The sequence below is a fragment of the Microcebus murinus genome, chromosome 9 (assembly GCF_040939455.1).
Source record: "Microcebus murinus isolate Inina chromosome 9, M.murinus_Inina_mat1.0, whole genome shotgun sequence".
Classification (NCBI taxonomy): Eukaryota; Metazoa; Chordata; class Mammalia; order Primates; family Cheirogaleidae; genus Microcebus; species Microcebus murinus.
Window position 1 is genome coordinate 83,950,478 of NC_134112.1, and position 16,393 is coordinate 83,966,870.

The 16,393-nt window shown below is 52.4% G+C and overlaps 1 protein-coding gene across 1 annotated transcript in view; it reads right to left on the bottom strand.

The window, feature by feature from the left end:
* Nucleotides 1-16,393, bottom strand: part of PLXNA4 (plexin A4) — a 424,461-nt gene that overhangs the window by 334,428 nt on the left and 73,640 nt on the right. The window contains exon 3 of the mRNA XM_012739739.3: nucleotides 11,056-11,238. Within this exon, the coding sequence (XP_012595193.1) occupies nucleotides 11,056-11,238 (183 nt within the window). The remainder of the gene's footprint in view (nucleotides 1-11,055; nucleotides 11,239-16,393) is intronic.

Here is a 16,393-nt window from a genome sequence, read left to right on the forward strand (position 1 = left end):
TGCCATGCAAGTTTAAGACATACTGGCCCAAAACTTGACCGTCTATGAAATGACTTTGCGAGATAAAAATCAATTTTTCTTCAAACCAATCTGCAGGATGGCTTCCTCCACAGAGAGTTCCAACTCTGCCATTCTCTTGCCTTTTCTAGAGGGGAGTGGGCTAGCTGGGAACCCAGTGAGGAGGTGTGGAGCTAGTCTTGAGTCAGCAGCCAGCTTGGGGGTCCTTGTCCAGAGGAATGGAGTTCAAAGGACAATGTTCTGCCCATGTTCGGAGTGAATTTTTGGAACTCATGGTCAGCATAGTGGGTTCAGGGTAAAGGCAGGGAAATCTTTGGAGGTTAAATTACTTAAGGAAAATTAATTTGGAAAGCTCTATTTAATTGTAGGTAAAAGAAATGATTCAATAAATTTGGATAATTAAATTATCCAAGAGACATCTGCTGAGCACAATCTAATCATTACATTTAGTATAAAAGTGCCCTCGTTCTTAAGGAAAACTAAATTCAGGGAGATACAAAACACCCAGAGCCTGACTAATGAAAGATAATGAACAAGTCCAATTTCAGTGTTAGGAGAAAAATGTAAATAAAAAAAAAAAAAAACCCACCCTAAGATAGGATTTATTTTTAAAAAAAAAATCTCCAACACTATGTCTAAGGTTGATGATAGACAATCAGCCACATCCTATCTTTTTCGCACATTTTCTCTAATATTAAACAAGAAGAGACCATGAGCTCTTAAGTCAAGAAACACCTAGAACACCTAGCACATTATAGATGACCGGGAAGAGTTTTCTTGACAGAATGTTGATGCTCACAATAATCATCCTTATGGCACACCGTATTAACAAAATTATGGAAAAATATTCCTTTCTCTTCTCTCCCACTTCCCCACACACATGTACACAGGCCCCTTCCCATGGGGGGCTGTGGTGCCCACACTATCCACTCTGGCTGGGCCAATGACACGGAAGTGGCAGTAGCATGTGCCACCCCCAAGCCACAGCTCTCACAGCCACACACAGCTCTGCCATCTCTCTTTCCTTCGGCCATGAAAGGGGCATGTCCCAGCCTCTCTCTGACCCAGATTAACGACGTGGAGCAGAGCTGCTGCCAACTCTCATGCACACGAACATGGGCTTGGAAATAACCTTTGTTGTTGCAAGCCACTTAAATGTGGGGCTATTTGTTACCGCAACATAACTTAGCCTAAGATAGCTGAGACACAAACACACAAGCACATGCACCCACACAGGCACTATAAGACCCTAAACCCCAATGGTCAATCTTCAAATACATTTTTATTAGCACTTGTTACCTTCAGGGCAGTACTGTGGGGCACCCAAAGTTTAATTGGCAAAAGGTTTAGGCACGCTGGGGAAAAAAGATCCAGCCATATTAATAAACAGTGTTTTCTCTGTGAAGAAAATGAACAAATTCATTTCAGAAAAAGATCTCAACTACGATGTTGAAACCTTCTATTGCCTATGATTTCTGGGTAATCAAAGTAGGACCAAACAAAACTCAAATTGATAAAATGGATACATTAGGAGGCTATTAATTTTATTAATAGAAAAGGATTTTTCATTTTAGAAAAAGATCCATTGGCTTCCTCCAATGAATCCACATTTCCTACCTAAAAGCCCATGACCCTTCATTAGACCAAGAAGCACAGCCCAACTGGGGCAAGGAAGCAGCCAGTTCACCACAAAGATTAAATAAAATACTCTTTGCTTACTAAGCTGATGCACTTAAAATTTGGCTATATAGTTACATACAACTTTTCAAAAAATCTGTTTACCTATCATGAGAAAAGCATGTAATACAGGAATCCTGTTTCTGGCAGAAAATCGTGAATAGATCCTACATTCTGTAGGGGAAGGAAGAATAAAAGGAACAGAGCTGAATTATCATGGGAGGAAATGCTGGTAAATTAGCCAAAGGCCAAGGTCAATAATTCATTGACTTACAGAGTGGACTGAAGATATCTAGCTATCTTCATTGTTATCAAAAACCATGATGTACATAAGATGCCCACATGATTTTAGGTATAATCCTGCCAGGAGGCTGAGAAAGCAATTTGCATCTAAGACTCCCTTGGGTAATACCTGGGACACAGTAGGATTTGGTTTAAGTTTTGGGTGCAGAGATGAAAGCCAGTCATGAGGTGGCTTCAGCATCATTCTGGACTCTGAAGTCCATCTGTCTCAGGGCACCTCCAGCACCAACATGCTCACATCTTGGGGAGAGATGTAAGTTGTTAGGCAGAAAGACAACCCATCCCTGTCCCTCCCAACCTCCTTGCCTCCAAAGCCTCAGGAACCTTCTCTAGGAGAGAAGGTACCTTCTCGAAGGGGACTCAAAAAAATTCCCAGCAGAAAAACTGGGACCAGGGCAGGCACTGGGGATACCGGAAGTTTCATTGGCCAGAGGGCAGCCTATGGGGTGGGGGAAACACACTTCTCACAGACCCAGTCCTTGGTGAGTCTTTCCTAAGGGGACTCACACAGGCACCAACAGGACGGAGCAGGTCAACAAGACAGCCCTGGGTCCCCACCCAGCTATGCCGTGACACAGGCTGTTTAGAATGTGGTCTTCCACCACCCTCCACCCTGGCAAGCCTCAGGCTCACACTGAGTAATGGGACGATGGCACTTGGCACTGGGCATTGAAAGGTGGCCTTGTAGGGGACGGTGTTGCTCTATATAGTTCTTTTTGGATTCGTTTAAAAGGAGATTTGACCATCTAAGGGACTGTGCAAGCCATCTCTGACTCGCAGTCTCCTTAACCTCCCATCCAATCACACCATTCCCCCAAGTCCCAAAACCTATAAAGACATTGGGGGGACATTGCTGTCTCAGGCCTGCCTGACCCCACAGTCGTCCTAGCAGCATGTGGTGGGGAGTTAAAAGCACAATGCTACGCGACGCAGGAAGGGAAGAGCAAGCGCTGAGAGGGTGTAAGCAAGGAAAGTAGGTAAAAGATCCTGAGAAGAGCTGGGAGCTGGGGTCCATGGGCTCGGCATTTGGAGAGAAAAGGAAGGCTGGGTGGGCATGCCAGATGACCAGGAGTCACGAGGAGGTGGCAGGTCACTAGTAAGTGGAAAACTTCCGCTCTCCCCATGGCCACCTCCCACTCTGCTCGGCATAATTGCTCCTTGAGAGGAAAATTGCTCATTGGGGTTGGTTGTTGATGCATGGGCAGCCACGGAGGTGGGAACCCCATTGTTTCTCAGGTGGGAGCCTCTGCCTTGGTATTTAAATTTAGCCAGGGCCCTCGAGGACTCACACACGAAGGCCTGAAGGCCACAGCCGCAGCATGCGGGGCTGAAGGGCTGAGCTGGGTCCTGTGTCCTCAGCGTGTCTCGGCCACTTCCGTGTGGCAGGGCTACAGCCTTGGGGCCTCGGAAGGGGGGTGAGACAAATTCAGTTTTGCTTTTCTTGACTACAAGGCTGACAGGATTGGAGCTGCTTTAGGACAAGGAATCTGTCTTATCTTACAGGACGCATTAAAGAGGGGAGCGCCCAGAGGCAGGACAACCTGTTACAACCACCCAGCAGGAACCTGAAGGCCCCGAGCCAGGGCGGGACAGAGGGGATGGAGGAAGGTTCTGGCCCAGAAGCACCTGGTGAGGCGCCAGAGGTCGGGTGGCCACCTCCTCTCACAGTCGTGGAGGGGACTTACCCTATAGCCTGAGAGCAAGGCCTCTGGGAGAGCCCGTGACGTTACTTCTGTAACAGAGTCAGCCGTAAATTAGATCGTGTGACTCTGGGGTCGACCCCCTGCTCATGGGTGAAATAGAGGCTGCAATGTTCACCCCAAAAGGAAATGCTGAGCATTACATACCATAATCAATGTGTGTGATGATGTGCATACAACACGCAGAACAATACCTGGTTCTACACCGTGTTCAGAACAGCCTCTCTTCTGCCAGGCCCTGTCACTAGGAAAACAGCCCCTTCCTGAGGAGACAGGTGCCTCCCGCAGAGGCGGAAGTCAGGAGGCACAGCTTCTCCCTGCCGCGTACGCAGACTTCTCAGCGGTTACGGATTCCACATCTGAGTCTCTCTCCACCGCCGTCAAGCAGCAGCCTGCACCTGCACCCAGGGCCTGCCGGACTCCCAACCCCCTGGGTGAGGAAGGCTCCCCCCACCCCCGCCCTGTGCTGGGGTGTGGCAGCTGCTGTCCCTTCCCCTGGATTCTCTAACATGTCTGCACAGTCGGAGCCTCAGAAGCCGGAAGACAGGACGCTGTGCTTGGGCCACTGTTCCCGGCCAAGGCGGTGCCCGTTTCCACGCCACCGAAAGTGAACCTGAAGTTGGACAGCACTGGTTCGATGGCCCAGAAACAAAGCCCCAGTGTGGCCAGCAGCCTCTACGGGCCTCCAAGGTCCCCCTGTCCTGGCATTCACGCCCTTGTGGAGCCCTCCCTGGGGTGTGAGCCGGACCCAACGCTGCCGCCTCACACACAGAATACAGCAAAGGGGTGGGTGTCACTTCTGAAATTAGGTTCCAAAAGACAATGGCTTTCATCCTGCTCACCCCCTCTTGCCTCTCTCCCCGCTCAGCTCTCGGAGAAGCCAGCTGCCATGTTGTACTGTTGTGGCAGTCGCCCTCCCAGAGGGGCCCACATGGCAGAGAGCAGATACTGCCACCGAGGACCGAGGCTGGCCACAGCCGGGGGAGGATGGGAGGACCCCTGGAGGTGGCCGCACACATTCCGGCCTGAGGCTGGGGAGGACCGCAGCCCTAGCCCGCACCTTCACGGTGGCCTGCGAGCAGCCCTAAGCCAGAGGACCCAGCTCCGCTAGGCCCAGATTCCTGACCCACGGAAACCTTATGGTAACAGATGTTGTTCTGCGCCTCTATGTTTTCGGGGAGTTCGTTATATGGCAATGGGTCACTGATACCCCTGTGTCCTCTGGGCCAGGACAGAAGGTAGGGAGTGAATGTGGAACACTTTAGAGAGCTCTTTTTAAAAGTCATGGAGGCTTTTATGAGAAGCCAAAGTTGCTGGAGAAAGCACCAAGACGTCACCAAGAGGCAAGCCCGGTGGCCGCACCGGTCCCCTAAGAACAAGCAGGGACTCCAAGCAGACCCCCAGTCAGAAGTCAGTCTGACTGCCATGACCTTCCCACCAACGCGCCTGAGGAAGTCACGGCAGTCGCAGCAACGAAGACCTTCCCTGGCTCTGTCGGCATATCGAGACTCTATTTTCCCATCCAGAGTCTGACAGGTGCGAGCCCAGCCTCGAGGGACCGTGTGCAGCTGGGGGCCACTTCCTCTTCTGCATCTGCCTCCGCCCTCTTCTCTGTACCTCATGTCTTACCTCCTTTGCCATCTTTGTTGTCTTGGTTACATGGCCAGACTCCTGATATGCTGCTAGTTTTCATTTTAATGATATGTTCTCGTAAAGCACAATATTTTACTTCAATTGCATGTGTCACCGGATAAATTCCTCCAGTGCGTCTGACATTTGGTATCAGCTGACTGAATGCGCTCTATGATTTGGGGTGTTTCTGCAGCACTTTCTTCAGTTTTAATGTCTTTGCATTTTAATTTATGATCAGGATCTTTCTACACAAATGTATATATATATAATATATACACGCACACACATATGATTCAAAAAAGTGGCACATGTATCAATAAATCTTGAATTGGCAAAGCTTATCTCAAACAATCCCCTTAAATCATGTGCACGAGCAATGATCATTTGGAAAATAGAATGACAAGTGTTCCTGAGGTGCCATTTGCTGGGATCTCAACGTGTGTTTCAGGAGGAGAATGTGCCAGAGCCCAGCTATGGGCTGCAGCAGGAACTTCAGCGAGAACACCCTCATGCTTTCTCAGGTCAGCTCTGAGTGACCACTTGAGATCCCCCAGGGACATGCAGGGAAGGTGGGTGGGCCCAAGAGCGGACTAGTGAGAAACAGGAAGGGTATGAAAATAGAGCCCTTAGGGACATACTTAAGTCAAAGGACAGTTGGGCGAGGGCCTAATAGAGTTCCAGAATATAAAGTATGTCTAAGAGGACATCCACCAGCATAATTACGTTCCTTATCTACTGGGCACAACATGCATGAAAAAAGCTGAAACACAGCAGAAGAGATTGAGAGGAGGTGAGCGGAAGGCCCATGAGAAGTACATGGGTTGGCACCAGGAAAACTGGCCTGAAGGCTGCAAGGACTAACGACAGAACACCATGTCCCTGTCACTGGTTAGACATGAAGTCAAGGGAGAGAGGGTGAGGGAGGGTGGCACCACTGGTACATCAGTGGGCTCTTCTGCCTGGAGCTCCTTCAACCTCAGCCTCCCCTTCCTGTGACCCACAGGTTGAGATCTAGGCAGACTCAATATTTGCAAAACCAGAGGTGGAAAGTGCAGAAACAACACAGCAAAAACAATCAAACAAAAATGCTTTGATGGCATTTACCCATCATGGAAATTGGTCAGCAATGATCCTGCCACTTTTCTTTTCCTTTCTGTTTGTTCCACACGGGAACCTGTGGCAGCTCAGGTTTGAAAAACAAATAGCACAGCAGAGCTACCCGACCAAACCCTGTTTCAAATACATTGACCCTCTGCCTTCATCACAGGTTCCTAGTCAATTCGAGTTTCCAGCACTGTTATCTCTGTTTGATTTCCTGATCTTTCCACCCACCAGAACAGCTTTATGGGGCATGAATGTATTTTCAGTTAAAGTGGATTCAAATTCCAGAGGAATTTTAGAAAGAATTCCCAGATACGTGTAGGAAGTAGCAAAGCAGGGGCTGGACTCTCTGATCTGATATTGCTTTGCAATTCCAGCACTACAGACACACACACACGGCATCCGCTCCTGAGAAGCAATGCTCAGAACAGCACTTGAGTCCAGGTGGTCTCATACCTCCCCTTGTGGACCCGTGCAGAGGGCCTAGGGACCACAGCAAATTAATTTTAAAATAGGCTCAAGAAAAAAAATGGTGAAGATTAAATTAATCTGTACAACAATTCCCAATAAGAAGGATTTTGTGTTATCTACTCCTATTGACTTTCCATGCAGACACATGCCCAATTCCTATGCAGACAGGCTGGTATGGATGGGTACGTGCATGTATACCTGAGTGCATGTCCTGCAACAGGCTAAGAGCTGAGAGTTCTGCTTAACCAACATCCACAGAGTGCTCCACCCTTAGGTGCAAACAGCTGAACCTAGCAAAACACCAAGGAAAGATGCAATCACAAAACGAAAGAAGCAATCACACATCAAGCAGAAGTTTATGATGTGTTGGTTCACAATGAACATTAGTCTCTCCTGCTAATGTCAGGCAGTAATTCACTGCGGAAAAGCAGCCATAAAAATGATCACTTAGTAAAAGGTAAGCAAGAGGCAGAGACAGAGCAAGAGAAAGGATTCCAACAGAAATATTTAAGCAAAGAAATCATGTCCTTCTGAGACAACACTGACCCAGTGACCCCAACTTGGGTCAAAGGTTTTAGGTTTGCTTGACCCTAAAGCAAGTCAAGATGGTATTTGCCTTAAGAGTTTTACTTACAGTTAAAATGTTAACTAAAAGTCTGCAGGTTATTTCTAAGTTCCTAGATAGCTCCTGATGACTAGAATTTATATGCCACATTTCATAACCACACACGCCTTTAATGCTCACATGGGAAAAGGCTGCCAATACCATCCATAACGCACACACATCCGAAAACATGAAAGACATCCAAATTGGTACTTTCATCACCTCCTTTCCCCCTGCCTCATGTCATGTGTGCACTAAAGGAGTGAAATTACGGTCATCAAAGGCAAGGTTGCAAATGATTGGCAGCCACAACTTTCAAACAAAACGAAAAGTCAGTAATTTTGACGGTAGCCCCCAGGTAGCTCAGTCTAGCTCCTGGGTCCCTGAAACTCACAGCAAACCCCCTTACTCTCAGCAAACCACCAAGCCCCCTCCCACCCACCCTCACCCCCACCTCAAGTCTCTTGTCACATTGCAAAGAACTCTGAAAGGTCCTGGATGCACACAGGAGATTATTACAGGGCTCAGAGAAGCCGACCCTGTAATCACGGCTACAGTATGATTTCCATTATTCCCACACCCCGGCCTCGGGCACTCACAAAACTTCCAGCCCAATCTTCCGGTCCTCCTGCAGCCCTATAGCTTGTCATGGCTGGGCTTCTGCCCAAAAGGTGACTGTGGTCCTGATAACCTCTGGGAACAGCAAGTCAGAGCTATTACAAGGGAAGGGGCGTGGTGCTTCACGAGCAAGGGATGCTCGGGAATTCTATTGTTTAGAAAAAATAAATAAACGGGCCACTTTTGCTTTTTATTATTTCAAATGACAGACTGGGCGGCCCAGCCTTCCTTTCCCAACTCAGACTGTCCCCCTGGGCCGGCTGTGCTGAGTCTGCAGGAGCGGGGGCTGGGCTGGAGCCGCGCTATTAAAAGGCTGCCACTCTGAGCCCGTGGAGCAGAAAGTTTGGCCGCCCCAGTGGCCCCGCTTTCCCCAGGGGGACTGAGGCGACTCATTCCCCCGACATGGCCCCTCCACCCTTACCTTTCAAATGCTTATGCCTCACTGGCCCCGCCATTGCTCTAGAAATTAAATGGCCTGTCCCAGGAGGCTGAAACTGAACTGTTCTTATATAAACCCACCAAAGGCAAAGACGGGAAATGCCGGCCAGTGATTTATGAAACCCCGGCCTCCTGGGCAGGTGTTGCCTGTTGCTGCCACCCGGGCTGACTTCTGGGCTCTGCACCACCCCCCCTCCGGGCCTGTCCCAGGAGGGTTGTCTCTGAGCGCTTTGTGTGCCCACGATGCTGGGCCAGCCTCATCCCACACTCGTGGAGATGTGCCGCACCTGGCCTCCCTGGGGACAGCCTTCCACAGGTGATAAAGCGCTAGCCACCATCTGCCTCAACCCACCCTTGGACCGATGGCATGCATTTGCAAGTTGACTGTCTGGGTTTAGGATGCAGCTGTAGCCAGGAAACATGTCTTCTTCCCCCCCAAGAGAAAAATAACTGTCCTGTTATGTGCACTGAACTCTCAATGTTCATTTTGCTGACATCATTCACTGTCTAACCAGCTCAGACAATAACAAGGGGGAAAAAACCCTCACCCAGGGTCTATTCCGTCTTGCCCCCAAGTGAAGGATCCCCTGGCAGCTGGCAGGACATCCCATGGGTGGGAGTCTTTTAGGGCAGGGGAGGAAGTTACTGCTCCATTGCACTGAGACCGGGCACGCTGGAGGAGAGCACAGGCACCCTGTACTGCCTTGGTCACGCGCCCTCCTCAGCAGCGCCCATTCACCCGATGGAGCAGGCAAAGCAGATCACAAACGTCACGCTGTGTGACTTGTACACGGCCAGGCTTCGGGCATTTAGAATTCACTGTTCCAACAAAGCAAACTCATCGAATCCCAGTGAAGAACTGTGTCATCTGAGGAACCGACAGAAATGTCCACAGGGTCCCTGCCTGAAAGTGCATGCACTTCTCTCCTCAGAGTGGCCAGGCACACAGAGGAAGACCCAGGAAGGCTGCGCAGGTCAGACGCGGCAGCTGTGCGGGGACAAGGCGCCCACACCCCACAGCGTCCTCCCTGGGCGCCCACCAAGCTCAGTGTGGGCGGACATCACAGCAGAGAGTCACGGCAGCGAGGAAAGGTTCCGGTATGTTTTCTATATGCTTCACAGAAGGGCAGGAAACCGGGAAATATAATTCTTAAAGATGTGTAGGCGATGGTTAGATTATTTTTTAGTTGTGACACTGCAGGCAGAGCACTGAAATTAGGTGGTTGCTCCTTGCCGGGCAGTGCCAGGTGCGCGGCAGGTTGCGTGCGCCCTCCTTGCAGGGTGCCTCGACGTCTCACCAGTGCCCGTGCTCTCCAGTCCCAGACACGACCCACACAATGGCTCTACACACATGTCCTGCACTCACACACCCTGTGCTCCCCCTCTCGCTGTCCACACCCTCACGTTCCAGACCCACAACCTGCTCCACGGAGATGTCGGAGGGCAGGAATAAATGACGCGCTGGGCTCTTACACAGTAGGACGACAAAATAGGCACAGTCCTCTAAATACGCACAGGACGTTTCCTCTTGACCCTCCGGCGCTAACACCAGAACTACAGCCAAGGGGACAGGTAGGAGTGAGGCTCGGTCTGGATCAGGCGGTGCCTCCAGACTCAGGCAGAATCACACCAGGTCCAGAGAGCTCCAGCAGAGGCCTAAGCAAGGCAGACAGGAGCTCCACGTGGGATCGCCAGTGTTTCCTCGAAAGGCACTGAAGCGCCATTACTGGCCAGCAGGAAACAGGACCTCTTGCCTATTGTCTTAGAAAAGCTTTTAACCCAATCAAGGAGGGCATGCGCTAGGGCCAGCTCTTACTCCTGGAGACGAGAAACCCAAGAATAGAACATTCCTGGATGGATGAATGCTCCCAACACGGAGACAAGATCACCCCGTGCCCAAAGCCAGCCAGCGTCTGGAGAACAAGCAGGAAAGGTCAGGTCCCCAGCACACGGCGCTCCGCCCCACCGAGAGCGGTTCTATGCTCCCACCACCCCTTGGTGTCCTCACCCCCCAGCTTGGCTCTAAGCCCCATTAGCGACTCTACCAGGCCTGCGCTTTCCCCTATCTGTTCCCCGAATGGATTCCAGATGACACAGCAGCCAGGAGGGCTGGAGCAAGGGAGACAGGCACGTCCCTTCCCCCTGCCCACCTTCCTGGACCACCTAGACCTGACAAAGCCCTGGCCTTAGGGCACGAGCCCAATTGAACAGAGCACCGGGCCATTTCCAACAACCTAGCCGGCTGGGCTGATGCCTTCCGTATGCACACCAGCTCTAGGGAAGAGGCGAATCCTCACGCTCACCCAAAACCTCTGCACAGAGGCAGAGAGAGGACCAGGTGATCCTCATGACCTCGACAGCCGCACACCTCCTTAGCTCGGACCCGGACCGCCAGCCCACAGGCCCAGGTAGGAAAAAAACACAAAGTAGCGTCCATCCCAGTGGGAACAGACTGTCTTCCCGACAACAAGAATGACGGCACCGCGCTCCTACCTTCTTCAGCTTGCCACTCTTGGTGCCCACGAAGGCCAGAGAGTGATTCTTGTAGACGTAGGCGATGACAGAAGTCATGCGGTCCCTGTCCTCGGTGAAGACGGGGATGCCACGCACCATGTCGGACACTCCCAGGGGCGCGTTCATGTCCAGGCCACAGAAGTTATCATCAATGGTCAGGAGCTGAAAACGTGAAAACAGAAAAGTGAGAAGGGAGCATCAGGGCGAATGGCAGAGGTATTAAGTCCAGGAACTATGGAACTAGGAAAATCCTTAGAGAGGGACCATCTGGCACAAATCCCTCCTTGACGATGTGAAAAACTCCGCGCCGGAGAACTAGGTGTCCGTGAACAGTCATCTGCGCCGGCCGCTGCAGGACCACGGCAGAAACACGGATTCCCCGTCCCTTCTCACCGCGCTTCCCCCAAGCTCGCCAGCCGCCATCCTGGTAGCTGGGATGGCCCCTCACTGCCACTGGGGTGGGGGCTCCGGACAGCGCTGCTCGGGCATGAGAGGCATGCGGTCTCCATATCTACACACACACGCTGTGCAGAGGCCTCGACAGTGAACCAGAAGCATTCACACGTGAACAGCACCGTCACTCAGGGGCGTGCACACACAATCGGTAGGGGAGGAGGAATGGGAGGCTCAGGACGGAACTCAACCACCCAGAGGTGCGCCTCACCACCCCCGATCTCAGGCTCCCTATTTCTTTTAGAACACAGCAAAGCAAGGGCAGCCCTGGCCTTGGCATGCCTACACCAGCCTTTCCCAAAGTGTCATCTGTGGAACCCCAGTCCCCCCGAGATGCTCTACACAAAAGGGCTCCCCAGGCAAGATTCTGGGAAACGTGCTAACACCATCTAAGAGCGTCATAATGATTAGTTCCATGAAAGGTCTACAAAGTCTTTTTAAGAAGAAACACGTGTAACTTTATCTCAGCCTTTCCCAAACATGTTACTCCCTGAGCAGCTTTGGACGGGAGCGGCTACCGGCATTCCGTAAAGAGAATGTTCTCTAGGTAGCCTGTGGGACACTCCGCCCCAGCTCTGGCTCCTGACTCCAGGGAGGAAAGTTCCAGGAGTCAGGAACCAGCAGGAAAAGCCTGTCTCCTCCACTGTATTTCTGGCTGAATCTCTCCCCTTTCTGCAGCAGACCCCCCAGAGCCCCCACGTGACAGAGGGTCTCAGCTGGGTTCCATGTCCCTGGGGAGTGGTGAAGCCCCAACAGCAGCCGGTGGCCAGTAAGGAGCCCTCGGAACTCTCCACAAGGAGCTTTGTCTGGCACCGACCTCTCCCCAGTGCTGGGAACTTACACCGGATTGTTCAATTTCTTGGAGGAGCCGCATGGCCTCGGAGGAGGCATTCCGTTTTCCCGTGCTTTTACTTTCCACTCTATAAAGACAAGCGAAAAAATCCCTGCTTTTTGTGGGCTGCCATAAAGCCTGCTGAGCTCATGCCCGTAAACATCGCTGGACTTTTCAGAGAAAGGAGTGAAATAAAATACAAGGTGTCACTTTTTTAAAGGCTTGGAACCAGCCAAAGGAAAAGGCATCTGGAGAACAGCAGGCAGGCCCTCGCCAGCGGGGCCGTGCGAACCCGGCCAGCTCTGAGCCCCGGGCCTCGGGGGCTCCTCCCAGGCCCATTCTGGGGAGACGGCTTGCTGAGTGCCCAAAGCCCCCCACCGACCTCTCCCCTCCTTCCTGCCAGGGTGGCAGCAGCTGGGGTGGAGACGGGCAGAGTGTGGGCAGCCCCAGCAGGCCAGGTGCAGAGCAGATGTCCACTCCAGGCCTTTGGTAGCCTCGGGCCCCTCCTGCAGGGTCCGGTCCAGCAGCCCAGACCAAACACAGCTCTTTCCCCTCCCCCTGGAAAAACCATGGGAATCAAATTTCGGAGGGAGCTTTCAAGATCTAGTCTGATCTTTATCATTCTTCCCTACAATGAAGAAAAGGAGACAGATGAGAGGGCAGAAGAGAGGAAGGAAAAATCCAGGCAGAGGGAAGACGATCCCTTTTGCACTAGACATAACTGCGGCGACCGGCCAGGCCTTCCGGGAAGCCCGGGGTGCTGGGGAGGATCAGCATGGCCTTTGCATGTCCTGCTTCTGGCTCACGAGGAGTAGGCATCCCTGACATTTTCGGTCCTAAGCTGTGGTTCAGGGACCTCTGCCATCAGCAAACCTTGTATTTTGCTCATTATGACCCATTTTCCAAATCAATGAGGTTGAATGATCGTCCACAGTGCACAGGGGTAAACTGAGGCAGGGATCGAGGCAGTCCAGGTTTCCCCACCCCTGCCACCAACATATGCCCTCATTAACCTGGGGAGGCTTCAGGCCTCGCAGCACCCCCAGAACTGCATTTCTGAGCAGTCAGGGTTACTGACCACGAGGCTTCCCTTGGCTTGGCAAAACACAAGCAAATCAACAGCCACCTATAAAAAGAGGGTATGCATTTGGTCAGCCACATCATTAAGTTACCAGAAAGTCAGGGACTTGTGAGTCCCTTCCTCTGTGGCACCTCACCCAACAAGAGGCCCAGGTGAGAGTTGGGACGATGACAGCTTTCTCCCCAAGTCTCCCTGTGGCTCTGTTCTCCCTCTGAACGGGCCCCAGGTGATGAAGATGAGGTTGAGGCCTTTGCCAAGCACAGTCCTGGTGTGTGAGGATGCCGGGATTCCCCAGCCACAGTGGGAGGCAGCCTTACTCCATGTCTCCCCAAAGCTGGGGCGGGCATTCTTACCATCGGAGCGGTGGGAAAAATCACAGACATGGGTCCAAATGGCAGCCCAGCTGCTCCCCAACTGCGGAACTTGCTCCTGCTGTTTTCTGAACCCGACATTCTTCGGCGGTCGAGTGGGAAAGGTCGTAGGAGTGAGCAGAACTGGGAAGCACTTCACCAACATAAGATCATCCATGCAGAGTTTTTCTAGTGGAAATTTTGCCAGGAAGAGGGGTAGAAGGGCTGCAGGGAATGGCCCCAGCATGCACGATGACCAGAGCATGGCGCTCAGTTCAGTGTGCATTGCTGGGCCTGAGCCGCAGCCACATGGTCATTACGGTACCTGAAGCAGGAGGAGGGAGGGTCCCTGGGGCCCGCAGACCAGGGAGGTGGAGGCACAAGGAGCAGACGCCAGGGCTCCCGGGCCCTGGAAGGGAAGGCTAATTGGCAAAACCTTCGACAGGTGAGGGCTGTGAGGATGCCTGAGCACCCTGGGCGGTGGGGGAGCACAGTGTCTGCTCTGGCTCTGGCCGCACCTCCCCCGGGGCCCCATTAACAGTGAGATTAGAGCCACAGCCAGAGGAGCCAGGACCGGACTGTGCTGTAATCAGGAGCCCAGCCGTGCCCCGGGCCCAGGGCTGGCCTTCCATCACTCCACAAATAGCCACGAGTGAGTTGTGGCCACCATTACAATGCTTGCTTATTAGAGAGCAACTCCACTCTCACAAGGGAGGGGAGTAAGGGAGGCAGTAAGGATGCCCATGCAGCAACCCTGTCGACACATCTAGAAGCTCCAACAGGGACACACCCTCTGGGCCCCTATCAGGAAAACACTGTGTACTCTTGCTGCTACCTCCAGCGTCCTCACAGACCCCATGGGGTATGAATTAAAACAGGCGATCCAGTGCATTCCAGAGACTATGAGCCCAAGGACAGGGACCATGTTTTATGCATCTTTGTATCCTTAGCTTAGTTCCTGGCACAGCAGGTTAATAGATATATGTTAAACGGATGGATGGATGGATGGATGGATGGATGGATGGATGGATGGATAACTAAAAGCCTGGGTTTCACAGCGGCTAACAGTATTGAACTAGAGTCAGAATGCTTAGGTTTGAATCCCAGCTCTGCCACTTAATGCTGTGTGACTTTGGGCAACTCATTTAACCTCTCTGTGCCTTAGTTTATCTCCTGCAGTGTGGGGATTATAATAATAGTACCTACTGTATAGCGCTGTGGTGAGGACTACATGATTTAACACACTTGGAACAATGCCTGGCACTTAGCGAGTGCTGTGGGAATGGCAGCTCTTACTATTGTTTGTCATCGTTATCAATTCAGACAATTGGTGAGTCTCAGCATCTTTGAGGAAATTCAAGATATCTACCCAGAGGTGTTGCCAAGATTAAAGGGGCTAAGGTTTTCAAGATAAAGGTGGTGCTTCCTAAAGATCCTTCGAACCGGAGAGATATTTGGCCACGGAGGCTGAATGAGGGCGCAGAGACACGGTCTCCAAAGCAGAAGATTGAGGGCTGTTTGTTAGAAATGCAAATCATGGGGCCCCAACCCCAGTGTGTGACTGGCTCAGGAAGTCTGGGGTGGGCTGGGGTGTCTGCACCTTCACACCCCTCCAGGCGGCTGACCCCTCGCACTGAGGTTTGGGAAGCACTGGCTGGCGCACCGTGGAGGACCCTTCCTAGCAGAGGACTAGAGAGTATGGCATGGGACAAGCATCCCCACTCTGGGGTAGGGCCCTGAAGTGGACCTGGATGCAGACAGGCCCCGAGGCGTCCTCCCGGGGCCTGCCGGGCAGCAGTGGTGGCAGTGGCATGGGGAGCCGGAGCTGACACTCCGAATTACAATCTAATCGCTTCCCACTTCCCTCGCGCACGGCGGCAAAGGTTACCGTGCAATTACGTGTCGCTACATACAAATGACAGAGCAGTTACGGTTACTTTACCAATTACAGGGAAATTGCTCCCACTCTGCAGAAAGACTGGCATCTGAAAAGCTCTATCATCCCCACGGAAGGGGGATCTTAACCGCTGCCAGCGTCCTTCCTCCAGCAGCGTCCCCAGGCTCCGGCCAGAGCTGCAGAGAGGACACCCAAGGACCCCAGGAGTACCTGGTGGTCTCTGTGGAGACTCCCTGAGAAGGGCGGGAGGAGGGCAGGCCCCGGGGGGCAGTCCGGGGGACCCCCCTGGAGCCCCTTGGCGTTGCCCCCAACCCCAGACGCCGATGACATGCTCTTCAGGAACCAACTATCACCCTGACACAGACGCCCGTCCGTCTTGAAGGCCGCAGGTGGCGAAGTGGGCAGGGAGCCACCTGACCCTGAAATCACCCTTAACCTCAGCCAGCACGGCCCCGGGACTGACTCCTGATTCGCTCCTCCCCTGCCAAGACAAGCTGTTTCAGCCCCAGCCTCGGTCGCCCCACCTCTGCAGACACCCCACATTGAGTCCTTATTACGGAAAGGTCAGGACTAAGCCAGAGCTCAGTGGCCCAAATGCAGTGCTAATGAGGGAGAGGCCAGCAGGTCCTGCCCCCTGTGGGCCAATTAGCCAGCTCTGGGACACAGCCTCTTCCACAGCCACAGGCTGCCCTCTTACCCCAGGC